The sequence below is a fragment of the Chrysemys picta genome, chromosome 5 (genome assembly GCF_011386835.1).
Source record: "Chrysemys picta bellii isolate R12L10 chromosome 5, ASM1138683v2, whole genome shotgun sequence".
In the NCBI taxonomy this organism is placed as follows: Eukaryota; Metazoa; Chordata; order Testudines; family Emydidae; genus Chrysemys; species Chrysemys picta.
In genome coordinates, this window is record NC_088795.1 from 84,065,209 (window position 1) to 84,086,560 (window position 21,352).

Below are 21,352 nucleotides of genomic sequence, written 5' to 3' on the forward strand. Positions count from 1 at the left end.
GCATAACAGATCAGATTAACACAGAACAATTTGACTCCCTCCTAAAAATCTTACCCACACGTTGTACTGTTCAAAAGCATGAAACTAAGAGCCCCTCACCCCCATTTAAATGTTTTCTCCTCATTGAGATAAAATGGTGCATTGATTCATGCACTTGCTTTCACAGGCTACATGTAGGGATGTAGCTCAGTAGTAGAGTGTGAGAGACCAGTATGAAGACACAGTATGTTCCAGTTTTGAGGAAGGATGGTCCAGCGTACAAGCTTGGGTTGGGAAGAACTGGGTTCAATTACTGCTGCACCACAAACTTCCTGCATTACTCTGGGCAAGTCATGTGGGATATTAAGGTACAGAGAGACTATCTGTAAAATGGGGATCACAGCACTGCTCAACCTCACAGGGGTATTATGAGGATAAAGACATTGGAGATTGTGTAATGCTCAGATACTACAGTGATAAGGGCCGTGTAAATACCTATGATAAATAGATAGGATGGTACCACGCAGACCATTCCTCTGTCAAGAAATCTGCAGTGCCCACTATACCACCCACCCCCAGTGTCCTGACTGACCCCTGCCTCTCTTGTTGACTTCTCCTTGTGGCTTTCCAGCCATCAACTTAAACTCAACATAGCCAAAACTGAACTTCAGATGTTTCCCCTCAAGCCTCCTTACTCAGTAACTGGTCAGCAGCACAGGTCACTCTGGCACTGTCTTTGACTCAGCACATGCTCTATGCCCACCCCTCCTGCACATTTTTAAGTGTTGCTGTTCCATCCTACATACCATTTCAAAGATCTGGCCTTTCATCCTTGCCCAAATCACCAAAACTCTCATTCAGGCCTTTATCATTTTGCATTTTAACTCCTGAAAGTAGAGCTGAGCAGAGAAAGGTAATTCCATTGCATTGAGGATTTTGATATTTCAGAATTTTGTTTTGTTCCTATTGAAAACCAAAAATTTCAAAATTCTCCATGAAAAGGAATAGAATCCTGGCTCTGGGGCAGTCTGTCTGACAGCTGTCCTGCAGCTGCAAACCCTGAGGTCCCTAACTCAGAGGCACTCCCCAAGTGGGCTACTGAAGAGCTTTGAGTCCTAGGCTCCTTTGCAGCCTAACAGGAAGGCTACCAATGAGTTGGCAGGAAACCAGGCAGGTTTTGAAACCTGCTTAGAGCAGGCTGGGAGTTTGGAACCCTGCCTGAGCTCCATGGGGAATTCATCAACATGGAACCAGTTCTGTGAAATGTTTCAATTTCAAAAGGTCAGCAAATTCTGATGAAAAATAATGTATTGTCAGAATTTTTCTAACCATCTTTAACTGCAATGTGGGACATCTGAAGTCTTGGATCACACATGGAAGAATTATTTACAGTGTAAATTAAGTATTATAAAAGGAAAAAAAGGTGGGAAAGTTTGAAATGTTTGATACAATGCAATTTCTTCCAATATATACCACTTCAAATTTATGCTAGCTCTGAAAACTGTTAACACTACTTGTTTTCAAATTAGTGCACTGGGGCTTATGCGAATGAGTCATGCTATCACTAATGAGAGGTCTGAGTGCAATTCCTCATACATACTGTAAAATTCTTCTCCCCAAATGAATACTCAACTATTGATAAAGAAATTCAAAGTTAATCAGCAGCAGGAGGGGGTTTACAAGAGATGTTCATGAAACAAAACTATAATCTTTGAGAACTTTTTTTAAAAAGAAAACCGCTTGCTTCTAGCTCTGATTACAGTTAGTATATTTTTATAGTCATGGTTGGTAGCTAATCCTACAGACATTTTTATTCATACTTTTTATTAAGTTATATAAGGTTGCCATCCAGTAGGCCTCATTGTAACAAAAGCTCATGCAACATAGTGTCGCAAGTGCTTAGACAGCAAATAGCCATTGATCTTTGATTTCTAAGGCCAGCTGTGTTAACTAACACAACTTGTGACACAGGAATTCAGGAACTTATTACTTGATATAAAACTATCCTAATTAGTCAATTTCTCTCAAACTAGCTCTGCCTTTTTAGTTTCAATCAAGATCAAAGCAAATAAGTTACACATTCCCACTTCAATATGCTACATCACATACAAAATCCTTGCTGCCAACTGAACTTTATTTTCAGTAGCAGAAGAATGCTTATACCTGTCAAAAATTTGTTAGCTTCATGATGGGCTCCATGAGCACCTTTTTCTCTGTCTTTCATTTTTGTTATTTTATGCACATTTGTGTGGATTTAAATGCCAAATTTTAGGGGGAACTTCTCAACCTCAGAATTAAATTAAGCAAGAACCATAAAGTTTTGCTTTGCATCAGGTAGAAACCATGCAGAACCACTGAGTTGCATATGCTTTCCAAATGAAGCCATCAATCAGCCTGGGTTCACACAAAAGCCTGTCCAAGTGTGCTCAAAACTAAGGTCAGGTTAACAAACATCTGCAAATTTGGCCTAGTGTTTTGTTTTTTAACAAAACCCAGAATGAAACTTTCATACTGATCTCAGTAGGATGGTGTTCCAAGACCCCTCTCACATGAATATGTTGATCATCAAGGCATTTTCAGACAGATTTTCAATGGTAGGTGCCAAAAGATGAAGATAGGTGCCTAGAGGGATTTTTAGAAGCACCTAGGTGCTTAACTCCCATTGATTTCAGATACTGCAATAGGAGCCAGGCATGTAGGTGCTTCTGAAAATCCCACTAGGCACCTATCTGCGTCTTTCGGCACTTAAATACCATTAAAATTCTGGCCCCGTGAAATTAAGTTCAGATTTTCCCCCCAAAAATATTTAAGATGTCTGCAGTAGCTCATTCCATGATCTGGCTGTATGTACAGCAAGCTACTAATAAGAGAGATGAACTCTGACTGATCAACCTTCTCCCAGCTTGTAAATTCATTGAAATTTCACCTAACCATCTCTGAGAAAGAACAAGTGAAAACTACAACAGTGTGTGAACAAATTGAAGGGAGCATGAGAATCTTCGTGTTGCCCCTCTTAGAGCACATTTAATCCCCCCCCCCCCACACACACACCTGTAACTATAATAAGCCCAACAGATGGGGGGGGGGGGGTAGGAAGTACATAAAGTAAGCAATTTTTTCTCAGTGTGTTTATTTTAATCTATTAGACACAATGCAGGGAGAAGTCTCATAGGGAATGTCTATGTGCCATCTACCCTGTACATTGACTGAAACGAGGTCCTGCTAAAATAATGATTGTCTAATTAATTAGTTTTTCTTTTGATTTAACTGAAAGCCCTTATCCCTGACTCTGGGCACTTTTAGAGCAATTAAAATGCACAGCTACAAAAACAGAACTCACACCATTGTGGACTACACATGTAACAATTGTCACCCGCAATGCTAACATGTCTGACCCCTTTACTCATCAACCCAGCTCCCAACCCAAATGTCCAAGAAACAATGATGATCACTGCAGCATGCTCTGCAAGTGCCATGTCACTACCCCTCAGCCTCTTAAGCTGTGTGTAAATGCATAGACACAAGGATGCAAAACTTTAACGGGGGTATTTTCCTGACTTTTGAGTAGCTAACTTTGTACCCTCAACTTTCTTTAATGTAGATCTTGTATGGCATTTATTTGTTGAAGTTTTCCCAATTCTTTTTGTGGAGCTATTTATGTAGTAGTAACAATGGTTGGTGCAGGGCCAGACTGTGCTGGGGGAAAAATAGGTGTAAAACCCTACACTCTACCCTGGGGCTTCTCTAGATCGCTGCTCTGGGAGTGGAGAGAGCAGGTTATATAGACCCTACTGTTCTCCACACTAATTTACCACAATTGACAGCCTATTATACTCACTGTTCCGAACATTTGGGATTGGCAGTACTGAAATTCTTTCCCTGGACTGCTGAGGGGCAGGATAGCTATACACTTCTCCTTAAACAGGGCTAGACATAATGGCACCGTCTAGCCCACCAAGATTAATATTTGTAGTTATTGTAGTTCACACTAAAAGCAGTAAAAATGCCGCCACACATCCCTCGTGTCATAATAAGCTCTCAAAACAAACTTAAGATTCCTTAGAGCAGGGATAGGCAACCTATGGCACGCAAGCTGATTTTCAGTGGCACTCACACTGCCTGGGTCCTGGCCACCGGTCTGGGGGGCTCTGCATTTTAATTTAATTTTAAATGAAGCTTCTTAAACATTTTAAAAACCTTATTTACTTTTCACACAACAATAGTTTAGTTATATATCATAGACTTAGAGAAAGAGTCCTTCTAAAAATGTTAAAATGTATTACTGGCACATGAAACCTTAAATTAGAGTGAATAAATGAAGACTCGGCAAACCACTTCTGAAAGGTTACCGACCTCTGCCTTTAGAGGGTGTCTGAGACCAGTTAGGAAAAGCAGTTGCCTTTTGGTGCATCATGTTAAAACTGTTGCAGCAACTGCAGAGCCTTGGTGTGTTCCCTGAAAGTTTTTTTCAGTTTCAGGAGTAGAGAGTACAAAAGTTTGAAAAGGAACCCTCTGAAATCAAATGGCGGTTCCATGGCAGCATTCAGACTCCCCACCATTCCTGAGTGTTGAGGGACCGAGATCCACCCAGATAGCAACTGTGTTTTAAAAGGGTTAAAAGTTTCACCAGGTTGTTTGTTTATTTTGCATTCCTCAACATATTCATTGTATTTTTAATGACGATAACAAATTTGATCATAACCAAAGAAGGCAACAGATTCTGGCACTCATGACAAGGCAGCATGTACAGCATTTCTTCTCTACTGTTAGAGGGCAGGCTAATTCTTCCCCCTCTCAAATACTTTTACAGCACATCATCTTCTCTACCCTTGATCTCTCCCTTCCTTTAAATCGGGGGGTTCTCAAACTTCTTTGCATCAAGACCCCCTTCTGACTACAGGACCCCAGGAGAAGGGACCCAAGCCTGAGCCCGCCCGAGTCCACCACCCCAGCCGGGGCCAAAGCTGAAGCCTGTAACCTGAGTCCCACCACCCAGGGCTGAAGCCCTTGGGCTTTGGCCCTGGCCAGTGGGGGTTGAGCTTCGGCCCCGGGCTCCAGCAAGTCTAATGCCAACCCCGGTGACCCTATTAAAACAGGGCTGCGACCCACTTTGGGGTCCCAACCCACAGTTTGAGAAACTCTGCTTTAAATCAATGATCAGTATAATGCCCTTTTGTCTGTAAAAGACAACCAGTGGGTGGAATACTTTGCCTAATAATATAGTCATTGTAAAGTCATTAGAGGTATTCAATCTGAGATTAGATAAATATATGGAAAGTATAATATGGAGTTGGTCCTGATTGATGCAAGGAATTGAACCAGAGTTGAATGCCTTGCATCACTTGAGAGTAATTCTATGCTATCCTTTATTTTTGATAGTTACCTTTTTCAAATGACATTGTCTGCACTGAGATTCCATTTACTTTCTACTGCTTTCCATTTTTCACAAACCATAATTAAGTTTGGGTTTTTTTAGTCTCAAAATTTACAGCAGTTTTCTTCATAGACTAAAAACCTTGACTGACTTTCAGGTTTTCCCAACTCAGTTGATTTAGATGTAAACTTAATTTCTGTTAAAGGCACAAACTCTTTGAATAAAAATGTATGAACCTGTTTATATCAACCCTTTGATCTTGCACACTGTTTTTGTTCTGTTTCAGTTGCTTAAGAAAATGTCAGTCCGGTATATTAGACGGATTGTCACCTCTCCCTTCTATTGAGGTCAAGCCAATTAGGAAGCAGCTTTAGTTTGTGCACAGTCATGTTTTCCCCCCATTGAGAGGGTCCCATGCTGGTTAACTTTCAAAGTTGAATCCCACAGAGAACCAAGCACTAAGCAATCCTGAGCAAAAACAGCCACTGGCTTTACCATTAATAGGACAGTTAGGAACTGACCCAAAATACTGGCTCAGTTTATTAAAGACTGGACCAGTAAACTTCCCAATCAGCTTCTCAACACAAGAGTTATTAACTATGCTAAGCCATTTAATAAGCAGATGCTTTATTAACAAACTTCTTTGAAGTAATTGTTCTATCACAGTTCTTTTCTCATGGTATGAGATATAAAGGAAAAAGGCCATCTGATCCAAAATCCTAGTCCTTTATTTGATTTATCTTAATCTTAGTCTCTTTAGTCTTAGTCATAAAAAAAAAATCTACTATAATTCTCGTTTATTTACACTTTCAACTGCAATTGCATAGTATTACAGTGTGAATTATTCCATGATTATTAATCTTTGCAGATAATAGTTCTGTATTCCATATTTACTAATGAGTTCCTACATTTTCTAATGATGATCATTAGATTTTGAAAGCCTCACCCATGGATACAATTTATTTCTATAATTTACATGTACATCTCTACCCCGATACAATGCTATCCACGGAAGCCAAAAAAATCTTACCACGTTATAGGTGAAACCGTGTTATATCGAACTTGCTTTGATCCGCCGGAGTGCGCAGCCCCTCTCCTCCGGAGCACTGCTTTACCGCATTATATCCGAATTCGTATTATATTGGGTTGCATTATATCGGGATAGAGGTGTATATTTTCTAAAACCTCTGTAAGGTCACCTTGAAGTCTCTTCCTTTCTAACATTATGTTCATTACCTTAAACTGCATCCTATGTATGGACCCAATCCAACACACACTGCAATCAATGGAAAGACTCCCATTTACTTCAATAAGAATTCAGACAAACCCCATGGCAATAACATCCTGTGTAGTGCAGTGTATTGCAGTGACCAATACACCACTTAACATTCCAATGAGATGTAACAATAATAGCATCACCTTCTCTTGTTTTGCTTTTCATCCGTTTGCTTTTTTTGACTACAGTAGGGCATTGTGTTTTTACATTTCCCTTTATTTGGCCATTTTATACATTTGTCAGTGAGTGGTATTATCTCTGACAGCAGTTACTAGCTCATGTTGACAAAGGTATGGAGCTGCACTGTCCCAGTGCTCACTGGCACACAGGGGAATGTGCAGGCATATCATCTGTGGGGATGGTGCAGCCAACTTCCCTCTGTTCACTAGGCCAGGACCAGAGCAGGGCACTTTGGCCCAGCCCCTTCGCCACCTTCTTAAATGTGGATTGAGCCCCTAGTGGTACATGGAGGGAAGGTTCCTTGTGCAAGGGATAGGGGAAGAAAAGCATCTTGCTTCCTCTCCCCACCTGTGCACCTATTCTGTACCCAGAAAAAACTGGCCCTTCTGTTTTTCAAACTCCTTTCTAGTCCTATAAACAAACACAGAGCAATAAATAAATAAGTACAAACAAGGTAGCTGGTTCTACCATGGCACATTTCTTTCCTTGCAGAAATTTTATATTTATCAAAGTCCAATATTTTGAGCCAACTATGATGCAATAATGAATACTTCAGTAGTAGATTTTTTCTTCAGTAACACAGTGCTTAGCACTGCAGGGTCTGCAGGAAATAACACTGGAACTTCGAACAATGGAAGTAAATTAGCAGGAAAGAAAACAAAACAACAAAAAAGTTGAGGCACTCTTTGGGCAACACTTGTAAGAAGTTGCATGTATGATACTGGAAAAAAGTTGCTTGTGAAAAATACTTAGCTTTGGAAGATTGCTTTTTATATGGATTTTTATGTGGTTTTAAATGCTTCACAATTTAGACATTTGGTAATTCAATTAATTCAAATCTGTTTTTAAAAGAAAATGTGAACTAGCGAGAAGGCCACTTAAGTTTTGTACCTATATTTATTCATACTAGCCAGATTTCTTTTAAAAAGCAAAACAAAAACATTAAGTAGTTGCACACTCCCATCTAGTGGGCATCTAACATAACTGCAGTTTGATTTTTGAAGAAGGAAAATGTGTTGCTTGGAGCCAATGTTATACAGTACAAAATAAATAGAGATTTCAAAAAAGCTGCACTGAATGCCTTGTCTTTTTTTGTATAATACATAACAGATACACAGAGGAAAGCTAAAGTATTTTATTAATAATTTATTGTCCGTAAGAAAGACTGGCTAATGGTAGTTTTCAGTAAAAACCTTTACAAGACCATTGCATCACAAATATACAGACACTATAAAAACTGTGTCATGGTGGTTTTGGTTCTAAACAGGTATGCAGAGGGTCCCCAACACACTTTCCAAGAAGGGAAAAATGTTTACAATTCTAAAATACAGCAACCCATTTAAGACATTTCCATATATCTGACCCAGAAAATATCAGATCTCGTCTAACCTATGTACAGCTGGAATCGCATGAACATGCTGAAATCCTTATAATGAAATGCCAAACCTCAGTGGGGGGAAAAAAAATACATACAGTGAAGCCCTGATTATAATAATAGTCAGGGTTCTAGTTTAATGGCACACTAACACCACTAGATTCAGTGGAAAACAAATTCACAAAATATCTACAAAATCTAGTTAAAACTATTAAAATCAAAACTGTACATAAAATTTACAAAAAAGATTGGAGAAAATTAATTTGCATTAGAACTATATAAATACATGTATCATGCTAACTTGGTGAAGTGGTATGTGGTTTGTTTGTTTGTTTTAAATTTAACACACAAAGTAAGTACAAAAAACACTTTCAGAAATGGCACAGCCAATGGAAACCTTTGATCTGTCCAATTACAGTAGGTCAGGAAATGGAAATAGGCTAATATGTTGAAATGAGCTGCATGATCCAGTGCAGCCATGCCAGTTTTAGCTCACTAAACAAACGCATTCAAGCACTGCTGCCAAGAAAAAAAAAAAAAAAAGCTCTTCGAGAATCCTTAAAATTCATTCAAGCCTAGGCACTTTTGTTGAGTGTGAGTGTCAGACTTCTGTATGTTGTTGAGAATCAAGTGGAGGAATTGTCACATCTTCAAAGTGGCTGTCATCTCCACTCTCATAGTCACTCATCATTACCTCAGACCCCATTTCACAGCATGCTGACACATCGGAGCACGAAGCCGTGGAAGTGTACACAGACAGGGACATGTTGTCTACAGTGGGTGCTTCGAAGTCTCTATTGTACCCTAAAGTGTAAGAAGCATAAGGTTCTCTATAATTACTGTTGACTCCACTGGTTGTGTTCTGAGGTTCTGACATATCTGCTGGGTAGTGATGGGGAAGGTACTGATTAAGGTTGAACCTCTGCCTGCTTCTTGTAGAAGAACCCAAGCTGCCCACCGCCGGCATGTCTCTGGGTGGCTGTATGGATTCAAACTGGTCACTGTATTCTGGTGGTAATGGCGGGAGCTCATCGGGTGCAGGAAAGTCATCAGGTGGAGGTGGGAAATCACTTTCTATGTCATAGCCTCCAGGATAGTAATCTGTATCTATGGCATTTGGATCTGTGTAAAGGGGAGCTGGCTCTTCAACCACCTCATAATTCGGGTATTCCTGAATACCGGGCAGTTCAACACTTGGCATCCAATCTGATGTATCCCAATGATAACCTGCGGTGTGAAGTGGGTTTAAAAAAAAAAAAAAAAAAAAAAAGTTGTATTAGTGTTTTGCCCTCAAAGTACAATTGTACTGGAAAATCAACACATTGTACTGAAGACAACATGACCACTAGTAATAAGGACATAACTTATGTTAATTACTTCTGGAGCAATCTGCTCCTGGTTTCACAAAGACATTTAACACAAAACAACTTTCTGGTATGCCATGCATTAAACATTTTATTATTTTGTCCAAATTTGGAGTTTTAATATTTTGGTCATCTCACCAAAAGTGGGAGGCGCTGCAGTTCACCTATGGGATGTGCTGACACAAACAATGGAATACAATCATTCTTTTGGTAAAAAATAACCAAAACAGCCTCCCTGAGGAATCTAAATTCCTATGGATCGACACTTGTTGTGTAGTTACTGATTACACTGATATCAGTGGTCTTTTTTCCTATGAATATATATATTTAGAATATATAAACCTTGTGCTTCCTACTAAGAGTAGTAATCTATGTTTGGTAAAGTATATAAAATTCTTAAAGTAACTTTACCATTCTACTTAAGATTAACATACTGATTCCACTAATTACTGTCCTTCAACTCTATGACTACTTCAGTAATGGAATCCTGCAGTATATAATTATTAAACATATTTGTAAAACCTTTTCATCTCTATTAGTAAAGACATTCGCATTCAAACAAAAACAAAAATCACAAGATTAAATTTATCATGCATAAATAACAGAACTGCTCCCTGTTTGTAAGCTTTTTTTCTGAGTAAGTATAAAATGCTCCATTAGAGACTGGAAGCCAAACTAGTATCAGTGGTGGAAAACACCACTCAGTTTAATGCCTTTTTACTTTTCAGATGCGCACTAAAAAGGAAAAATGTTACAGGATCTAAATAAGATGTGAAGTCTAGCAAATAAACAGTAATTATTGCAAACAAATACACAGCAAACAACTGAAGGTAAGTCAGTATTAAAATCCAAATATTAACAAAGAGTTAAGTGAATATCAATGAACAACTGCATGCAGAAGTCACCTCTTGAATTGCTGAGGTCAGGAACAGCAAAAGACTCTTTAGATGGCAAAGTGAGAAGAAAAAAGGAGAAAAGATTTGAATTAGGAATCAAATAGGTAAACTAATGTGAAGGCATACAAATAACAGCTATACAGCATGATGCTTCTGATGGACATGCTATGCTCCCTTACTTTTCTCTATTATAATATTGGGGAGGGTAAATCTGCCATTAAGGGCATGTCTACACTGCAAAGACTTCTGTGGCTGGCTTGTGTCAGCTGACTTGGGCTTGCGGGGCTCAGACAAAGGGGCTGTTTAATTGCTTTGCGATGTTGGTGTTTGGACATTGGCTGCAGACCAAGCTCTGGAAGCCTCCCACATTGCAGGGTCCTAGAAACCAGGCTCCAGCCCAAGCCCAGTCATCTACACCGCAATTAAACAGCCCCTTAAGCCCGGGCCCCATGAGCCCGAGTCAGCTGGCTCGGGCCAGCCGCAGGTTTATAATTGCCGTGTAGACCTACCCTGAGTTACACCTGTGCAACCAACGTAATGGGTTATACTGGGGTAACAGAGGGCAAAATTTGCTTCCTGTCCTGTTGAATCTAGAAGGGCTGGAGCGCCTTCTTTAGGCACATGGATTATGAGAACATGAGAGAATAAATACAAATTTAGAGACTTCTCAAGATATTGCTGAGCAGAGGCAAAATCAGTCCTTGCTTAGGCAAAACTCCCAGTAAAGTAATTTTTGGGAGTTTTGACTGAATAAGGGTGGCAGGATTTGGCCTGATAATTGCTTCTTTGTTCTGCATGGTTTTATATATACACCTCTACCTTGACATAACGCTGTCCTCGGGAGCCAAAAAATCTTACTGCATTATAGGTGAAACCGTGTTATATCGAACTTGGTTTGATCCGCCGGAGTGCGCAGCCCCGCTCCCCTGGAGCACTGCTTTACCACATTATATCTGAATTCGTGTTATATCGGGTTGCATTATATCGGGGTAGAGGTGTAATTCTTCTTACAATAAACAGAGCTCTGGGTTTTCTTTTTAAGCATAAGTCTACCACTAAATGCATACAGAAGATGTAAATTTGCAGGGTGTTTGGTAAAGCTTCAGGGTAGTTTAAATATCAACCCAGGTAAAATATTAAATGATTAAAAATAAAAAACTTGAGTCTCTGAAGAATTGTTTTAAAGATACTAAATGTCTGCATCTCTCCATCTTATCTTGATACTTGGCTACTGTTCAGATCACTTGTAACTCCCAATAAAAATCCCACAAACATCATTTTTTTCTCCTTTCTAACCATTAGAACCACAGAAAATTGCATTAGTCTAATTCTTTCAAAGGTTTCTTCCCACCCACTCTCACAACTCTGCCCATTATAGATGGAATACACTGTAATTTGAAAACCTTTGATCAAGCACTAGAAAAGTATACTAGTGAAATGTTTTCCTGGCACTTGTAATTAGAAGGGGAAGTCTGTGCTTTAATCTACTTGCCCTTCTGTTTATATATTTACTCTAAATACTACATAATACTTAGTTTTTATAGGGCAGTAATTCAAATGGAAACCACAGCTACAATAAACAATTTTATATTCTAGAGGTGGCTTCACTCTGAACAAGGTTTTAATTGCTAAATCCTTTTTAGGAAAGCGTAATACATCCTTTCTAATTAAGGAATACAGATTATTCAGAGGGGCAGGAATACACTTTTTCTCAGTAGGTGATCCCTGGAGTCTATTTCAGCCCAATGCCTGAATCAGCCTCTGCAGATCCATGAAGGGGATGGGAAGGAATGGATTATTTTCATTGCATTGGATCTTTGCCCTCACCCTTCCTCTGGCCTGCTGAAGGCAACTGGTCTGGAATGGGATTCCATGCAGTTCACAGTGTATGCACTCCTGCATGGACTTGACTATCTAGTCCCTACCTTGATTATCCAGCTCAGAAACCAGAAATACCTTGGGTTTGCAGGTAGGGGGACCTCTGCAGCCACAAAGCAAGGGCCTGGGATTTGATCCACAGTCAATATTTTGAGCATATAATTTTATAAGGAAAGTAGTCTTTGTGTTACAGATTCTCAATATATCAAAAAGTGGGATAGACTCATCGGCAATGTTTTGTATCTTCTGGAGATGATGGAGTGTAAATAATTACATTATTGAAAGTTGTGTTTGTGTGTGAGGATGAGAGTAGGGGCTGTGCGCTGGCCCAGATCCAAAGACCACTGATGTCAGTGGGTTGATTCTCACTGATTTCAAAGGGCTTTGAATCAAGCCCATTGTGCCTAAGGCAGGCAAAATGCCAGCCGGAATGCACGAGCCCCACCGCTTCCCTTTACTTGGTGCAATGTGTGCCAACTCCCCTCACTGCTGGCCCAGCTCTGTTGCGCAGTTTTGAAGGACAACTAGCCCATGGCAGCACTCTCTCCCCACCCTGTCTACATGCTATAGAGCCTTGTGCAACAAGACTATAAGGACTAGGATTGTGCCTGGCATGCTGCACAGGTATTTGTGGAGAGGAGGCACCTCCAAACAACAGGCCAAATTTTGTTAGGTGCATAAATTTAGGCACTCACATTTGAAAAATTGTCCATACATTTTATATATCTGTACTGAGAATACACACAAAAACAGGAAAACAGACGCTACTAAAAATACACACATTTTCTGATCAGTAAACAACATTTCATAGTTGCCCATCTACTTTACTACCACATTACTACAAGACAAAAACATGCAATATTCTGCCAAAGCAGTAAATAAAAAAGTGAAAACACATATATACCTTCTTTTTCCACCGAGTCAACAACAGCATTGACAAGGTGTATTACAGTCACTATGGAAGCTTGTAAATGGTATGGAAGGAGCAAATTAAAACAAACCTATAGTTAGTATCAATGTAAACAGCATACATGTATATAAAGACATAACAATAAAAATAAGTTTTCAGTGCTTTACTACCTTAACAAATAACAACGTAATATGAAATTATATATATAGTCTTTAATTTATTCTTCTGTATAATGGCAACTTGATACCATAACTAGTCCCGAAACCCAAATAATGTATGCACAAGCACAGGGTTTTTTGGTTAGATAGGAATTTCTGAAATGTTTTGTCACCAAATGACTTTAACTGTGGTACTTACTCTAGAAAGATTATAAAATGGACTTTTCTCAAGGACACCAATGGGGAGGTTAAAGGTATTAAACTAGGGCTCATATATATATTTTCCACTTTAAAATCAAAAATGGTTGGGGAATCTTCCAATGAAATGGGATTGAAAATACTAGTGAGGATATAAAAAAGAGAACGAATAAGGAAAATACCAAGTTATCTACATAGTTACCTGAGCAATGTGTTTTTATAATAACTAGTTTTTATAGTAATATAAGCCGCACTAGTAAGCTAAGTCGTCTCGTGCATAGCTGAATTTCAAAGGCCTTAGCACTTGCTATGCCAAATCAGTGTCACAATGCTATTCTACTTAAAAACAAACAAACAAAATGAATACAAATGAAAACAAAAAGTTTACTAGACTGTTTGTGTGTGCGTGCTCTCTGTCTAGGGAGGGGAAAAGGAACAGGAGAAAAAAGTAGTACTCTTGCAAAGTCAGATTCTACCTCATATACACATTATTACTGAAATGACTAGCAATTGCATGTACATATTTGAGAGCGGATTTGGTTTCATGGGCACCTTTCTGACCCAATGTCCAGCAGAAGAGCTGAGTGACATTCTCTAGCTACCAAAATGGCATGAAAGAAGCACTGCTGTGATGCTAAAGCTGGCTGTTTTGGGATATGGTATTAAAAGAAATTTCTTGCATTAAAGTTAAAATTGATATCTGGCTCCTTTAAAGGGGGAGGAGGGAAGAAAGAAAAGTGACTGATTACTGTTCTGGCCAAAACTGTTCTAAATGAGGGTCCAAACTTGCCATTGCTTCATGTCTAGAACTCCCACTGAAGCCAATGGGAGTTTTGTGTGCCTCAGTGGTTTAAAGCGGATTAAAGGTTAGTCTCTCCCCTATAACTACATTTTCATTGCCTTCATTGCTCCAGGTAGGATATAACGTGACATATGGTACTTTTCACATCTATCTTTATCTGTTCACTTTCCCATCAATATGTGATTGAAAATCCGGATAAAGATATTTGGAGATTATGAGGTGAAGAAGTGCTATTAATATAACAGCAGCTTGCTTTTTAATGAAAACAGAAGTTTTAAAAAAACCCACCTGCTTATATATGTCTCAACATTTTGCCAATAGACTGGGTATCATTTTATTCTGATGAGCTCTTATGTACACCACTAATACACATGTAACTTCACACTAATAAAAAGACAACATCATTCTACTTTGGTGAGAAGTAGAATTTACTTTGTTCCTAAGTAATTAAGGAAGCTCAAGTAGATACATAAACAGACATCTTAATTTAATCATTTTGGATTTATTAACACAGGTAAGGTTACTATCCATTTAGAAAACTGTGTTCAATCATTTTCCTTAACCTTGAAACTTTGTAAATGAAAATGATGTGTTCATATAAAAGCAAAAGGTGTCTGTAATTAGAATGAAAATAAAATTGAATGAAAGCTTCCCAATTAGTAAAAAGCAAAGACTGAAAATTAAGTTCCCAGAGTCACCATCAAAATACTATTTACACTGATTATAGAATAATATTCTTGTTTTATGTATTGGTATGTTTTTGATACACGGACGTTTTGTATATATTCATATCTGATCATGACAAAAGCCAGATAATTACTACTATACTTCTACAGTAAAATCCCTTTTGCACAACTTCCTTCATTACTAATATAATCCAACTTACAAGCAGTCCCTTAAACTCTGCTCTCACTCAGTACTGATCTGATCCATATGGGAGCTGAGGCCGCAGCAAGAAAAAAAAGGAAACAAATGAAACTGTAACACCAAAAAGTTTTACTGAAAGCTGAATGTCAAAGCTAAAACTACACTTGTGCAGAGGCTAATTTTTTTTATAAAGAGGACCTGGATAAACTTGTAACCAATGATTACATATATCAAGAAACTTTTGTACCGCCTACCACCACCAAACACCTAATACTGAATCTGTCGTTGTTAGTACTTTACAGTGGAATAAATATTTTGTCAGGATACAGTATTTAACATGAAATGTAATACAGCTGAAACACTTATTTAATTTTACAGGTTTAAGTAGCCTTCAGGAACTAACCTATAGAGTATGTAAATAAAAATATCATATATTACATATATATACATATATATATATATAAAATCTATGTATGGATATAGGTAACTATATACACATCTATATGGGGTGATAGGCAGGGAAACAAATGCGCGTGAGCAATAGAAAAGAATGATTAGGCATTACATACCATTGTCATCGCATGACTCTGACTGGAAGGAGCTAAGGGACTGGACCTCAGACATACTTTCTCTAGTGCTGTAAGGATGAGAGGCCTTTTCCTCCAGAGGCTTCTTTGAAAGGCAAGGATCAAGATCTACTACTTTAGCTGAAAGCAAAAAGAAATGTAATGTCAAAAAATTAATGTACTATGGATTGAATATTCTTCATAAAAATTAATGCCCCCAAGGAGTCTGAAAGTATTTGTGACAAAACCTCCGAGCAAGAGGCAACTCCCACTGCCAGTAAAATATATCTGTGTACACTGTTCCTCGTATGTGATGTATCTCGTGTCTTGCTGTTTACAATAAAATCTAATGGACTCAATATTTTTTCTTTGTGTAAAACACATCCATAAACTCATAGCCCTATATTAGTACTATAGACTCAAACTCTGAATTCTAAATATAGTTGTACCACAAATATATTTTAACAAAAGATGATTGCTTACTGTCATAGTCAAAATCCCAGCTAGGTTTCTGAATTGAGTCACTGTCTGAAGGAGAGTTAGATGGAGGTGGCGGAGGCAAGTTAGGTGCCACACTGCAGACAGCCACTGCCTTTCGGTGGCCATGTACAGAATCTGGGTTAAAGGTACTAAACTCAGGATGCTCTGGGATGGTCGACCCCTCAAAAGAATTCCTGTCAAGATTGTTCCTGGAGTCACTTGGAATGCTTGGAGTATAAGAAATGGGACGAACAGGCACCTGGGGTGGGATATCTGAGTAAATGTTCTTATTCAGTTTTGAATCAAAATATGGTCTTTGCAAGAAAGTTGTTGTTGTTGTTGTTCCCAGGTGTTTATCTTCCGACTCTGGCTGGTGTTTCTTCTTTCTACTGATCAGTTTGCGGCAGAAAACAAAAATCCCAACTAATAAGAAGATTCCCGCTATGAAAACAATAATTCCGATTACTTCTGCTAAGCTAATGTTCCAAGATGTTGAAACGTATTTATTGAGAACAATCTCTGCACAATATTTTCCTCCAAATCCATGGCTACAATTGCAGTGATATGAGCCATGTGTGTTCTCACAAAGGGCACCATTGAGACATGGGTTTTCTGTACATTCATCAACATCAGTCAGGCACCTGCCAGAGCAGAGAAATAATAGTGAATGTTGATGCTAATTAACTAATACTACATGAAACTCCTAGTACTCAGCAGTTGCAGATTTGTTTTGTTTTTTAATATACAGAATTTACATTTTGCTGTACAATTTGCTATTTTATTATTTACTGTTTTCTGATCTGGGGAGTACAGATACTATTTTTACCTGCGTTTTTTCACTGCTGTTTCCCCCAAAATAAAAAAGGGGTTGTTAACTCTTCAAGTGTGGAGGGCACAAATGTTACCACAGCATCTAGGGGGTCAAGCATAAATTTCTCATTGCTAAGTGACATCCATTTTACACTTTCCTAAAATATAAGTTTTTCAAAGATGACAAGGCTGAGACACCAAACTTTCTTCACCATTTCAACCTTGTACCATCAACAATATTAACTGAACTGGTTTGTCTATGTCCAAACTAGAGTCCCTAAACCCATATCCCATAATGGGATCTACTGATGTGAATTCCACTCGGGTACAGGCTTCTGTATAAGTGAATCCCACTGGAGGAGCTGGAGCTTCACTTGTAAGCTTCATGCCTCCTTATCTGTGGTTTTTCATCTTGACACAAACAATTTTATTAGGGCAAGATTTGGCCATCCTTATTTATGCTGAGCAGCACCTTATACTGCAAATAGCAGAAGCTCCCATGCTTGAGGTGTGATAGGGAAGTTCTAATGCTTTTTGCTGCCAAGCTGCTGAAGAATTATGTTTGAGCACTTTGCTCAGAAACAACTGTGAAACAATGTGAATAAGGACAAAACATTGCAGTTTACAGAATGAACTGCAAATGACATTTTCAATTTTCCATTACGGCATTAGTTGATTAAAAACAGATTAGGACAAGACTGCCTCTTTTGATCCTGACACAAAAATATGAGTGCTTCCTTATTTACAAATATACAAACTGAAAATATTAACATACTGATGAGTCTTTCCTTCAGAAAGGGAAATTAGGTCTATAAATTCCACACCAGCTGATATGGAAAAGACAGCCCTAAAAGAAACGCTTTTCTCTTAAGACAGTGTGGATCCAGTGATCAAATGTGCAAGGAATACAGCTTCCAAATTTATGTTGTTTGCATTGTGATGTACTACTATGAGAGCTTTGAAGGTTTAATATTCTGGACAGTCTTTGTCATGAAGGAATCCAGATACATCTCTAATGTGCATTTGAGTAAGATATAAACATTGTGCATACAAGGTAAGCACCTATTTTAGAACTATTAAGGGTGGGACATACTAAGCATAATTAATCTGAGTGACAGAATCTTCCTGCAAAATTTGAGTTTTCATTGTTACAAAATTCTAAGGGTTCCGGCCCATGCTAAATGTTCTTGTGTTTGTACTAATTCAGTTATGTGCTAATAAAAGTAATGTTGCTAAAACTGTAAATGTAACCAGATGTACGAAGCTACTAACCTTTCTCCACGAAAACCAGCCTCACACTCACAAACGGGCCCATCCAAACTATCAATACACTTGCCACTGTTTTTGCAAGGGTTGTCTTTACAATATGGACCCAACTGACATCTGGAAAGGGAAAAAATGTATAAATTATCTTCTTCCCATAAATGGTACAAAATACAGCCCTGATCCTGTAAAGTGTTGAGTGCCATCAACTTCAACTGACTTCAGTGGACACAAGGGTATCCGAGACCTCACAGGTCAGGCCCTAAATAAAGTAGATGGAAGAAGATATACAGAATCTTATTTATATTGTAGGACTCCAGAGGCATTCTTGTTACAGTAACACATTATAGATTTATATAAAGAGTATAGACATTGAATGTAATGACTTGCATTTTTATAACAAACAATGAAGACGTACCTCTGACCAGTGTACTGTCCTCTGCACTGGCAGACAAAATCATCACTGACCGAAATACAAGTGCCACCATAAAGGCAAGGATTGGAGGCACATGGATTGACACTCACTTCACAATGGGTTCCCATAAACAAAGCAGCACACTTGCAATAATAACCTAAAGTCAAGCAAACACTGTATGAAAGGCATGCCTTTAGTGCATTCAAAGAATCTACCAATTCAAACCTACGGGGGTGGGATGGGGGAAAGGGCAGGTTGGTAGTCAATATCTCCTCTGAAGGGAAAGGAAATCTAACTTCTCAAGTTTTAATCAAACAAATAGAAAAAAGAACCCAAAATGGCTTGGATGGAGACAATATTTGTTAATAGAAATATAAACAATTCCAGAACCCACACCCACTCAACACCCCTCTTAGAAAAAACTTATGGCCCAGGATCAGAGGATTGGATAAGTGACTTAAAACAACCAGCAAAAGAATAAATAAAGCCTACCTCCATTGGGCAGTGGATTGCATATGCCTCCATTCTGGCAAGGACTGCTTGAACAGCCTTCAGTAGCAGTGAGTAAACACCCAGGAGATACATCTACAGATTCTTCCATATGTGCATAATTCCGCGGTTTGCTGTTTAGTGGTAGCTCTTGCCCATTAAGTACAATGGAATCCATACATCCTCTGAAACCATTGCTGACCTGTGGACTCCTCCCATGCCTTGTACCTTGTTGCCGAACATGTCCACCAAAAAATACATAGTTATCTAGGTTTAGTGTTCTAAGCGTGCCAGGAGCAGTACCAGATGCAGTGTGCACCCTGTCCAGAACCAGCCGGGCATAGTTTCCATCCACTTCAAGAGACACTGAATGCCAATGACCATCATTAATCTGAATACTCTGTACTGAGACAATGCCAGGACCACTGCCACAGTCAAATTTATACTGTAGCCTCCCATGGTGAATCTATGTAGGAGGAAAACAAAACAAACACCCACACATCATTAGCTTTTATTTTACTCAATGTGACAATCAACTAACATTATCACCTTAAGCAAATATGCTAAATAGTTATGCCAGTAGAGGTTTCCAATTATGTTAAAGAAATGACAAAGCATTATTAGATGTTGTTCATACAGGAGGTTTATTGATGTTATATTTCATGATGATGATGAATCATTGCGCATATGGCTCTTTGTCTGGCTTAATTAAAATGTGTGTGCTTTACTTTGTCTTTGTTTTTTCCTGTGGTAAAGGATGTGACAGATTATTAAACAGATTAATTAGAGAATGTTTGAAGAACCAGGGTCTCCTTCTTCAGTGTTCCCACTTGGGAGCGGTTTCAAGAATATATCTTCAATATCATTTCTGTATGATATTATCAGCATATTTAAAAAAGACTGATCTTTATTTTAAAGCTGATAGTTTTAGATAAATACCATCAGCTGTAACAAGAGTGAAGGATCAGTTTTATTAAAGAAAAGGAATTATTACACATTTAAAAAAAGCTTTTGATAAATGTTTGCTGTCATCTGGATAAATAACAATACGTTTTTTACTTTGAAGGCAATATTCATTATGAAAATTCTGCAATGATGGAATTATTAAATCTTTAAACTCTGGTAATAAAAATATCTTTTAATTAGGCTGATGTAAAAGCAAAGTATGAGGTAGAGTTTTATGCAATGGTAGATTATAATATACCTCTAAGATACTATAGTCTGTTCCTCGGGCATACATGACAACTGCATGGGTTGAATATGTTCTAAGCCTCATTGTGAGCTTCATTTCCTCTTTGTTTTCATTTTCCAAGAGACGATATTTCACATAGCTGCTCCCAGTAAATGTCACCGACGAACCAACTGATGCTTAAAAAAGACAGACAGGCATGAAATGATTTAACACAAGATTAAAGCCAAAGTTCCCTTTCAAAGTACTGCAGACTTATCCAAAGCATTTCAGAATTAAAATCTCACCAGGACACTGGCCAGGCTTGTCATTATGGCAAACACAGGTGTACTTTCCTTCCTTAAGATCTGCTATACATTCAGTACCTTCGGGGCATGGATTTCCTTCACACACATTATTCACAAGGGGGCACTTCCCTTCTGTAAAACAGAATAAGTGGTTTATTTTTCAGGCATGGTAATTTAAAGCAAAACCACCTTGAACATAAAATATAAAACAAAGTTCTTAACTTTAGACAATGGGAATGAAAGTGGTAGTTATTTTGGGTGACTGACAAGAAAATAGGCTAGGTAGCAAGTATATACGATAGCTATGGAATTCCTAAACAGTCATGATTTCAGCGCCTGCCAGCAGAAACTCTGAAATAAAAATGTGCCAGCTTACCAAGGTAAATCCAGGTAGATATTATTTTAGTGGAGGTTTTGTTTGTTTGTTTGTTTGTTTTGTTTTTTTGAAGGCCTTCAAAAGATGTGATCCCTCACCTACTATAAAACCTTAATTATTTTAGAAAATAATACTGTACCTATTTTTTTTTTATTTTTTAGAAAAGATTCATAGGACAGATCCTCACGTGGTGTAAATCAGCATAGCTTCATTTACTTCC

At 38.3% G+C, this 21,352-nt stretch overlaps 1 protein-coding gene across 13 annotated transcripts in view; it reads right to left on the reverse strand.

The window, feature by feature from the left end:
- Positions 1 to 7,929: 7,929 nt before the first annotated feature.
- FAT1 (FAT atypical cadherin 1) overlaps positions 7,930 to 21,352 on the reverse strand; it is a 169,800-nt gene continuing 156,377 nt past the window's right edge. For 4 of the 13 annotated variants that reach the window (XM_042841962.2, XM_008168454.4, XM_042841966.2 and 1 more), the window contains 10 exons: positions 20,757 to 20,888; positions 20,485 to 20,648; positions 19,284 to 19,746; positions 18,795 to 18,948; positions 18,386 to 18,496; positions 16,307 to 16,944; positions 15,827 to 15,964; positions 13,227 to 13,286; positions 10,454 to 10,489; positions 7,930 to 9,411 (listed from right to left, as the gene is read on the reverse strand). In XM_042841962.2, the coding sequence (XP_042697896.2) occupies positions 8,786 to 9,411; positions 10,454 to 10,489; positions 13,227 to 13,286; positions 15,827 to 15,964; positions 16,307 to 16,944; positions 18,386 to 18,496; positions 18,795 to 18,948; positions 19,284 to 19,746; positions 20,485 to 20,648; positions 20,757 to 20,888 (2,522 nt within the window). In that variant the 3' untranslated portion in view covers positions 7,930 to 8,785. Of the gene's footprint in view, positions 9,412 to 10,453; positions 10,490 to 13,226; positions 13,287 to 15,276; positions 15,331 to 15,826; positions 15,965 to 16,306; positions 16,945 to 18,385; positions 18,497 to 18,794; positions 18,949 to 19,283; positions 19,747 to 20,484; positions 20,649 to 20,756; positions 20,889 to 21,352 lie in introns of all 13 variants that reach the window. The other 9 variants (XM_008168457.4, XM_042841965.2, XR_010601450.1 and 6 more) reach the window with 8 other exon arrangements.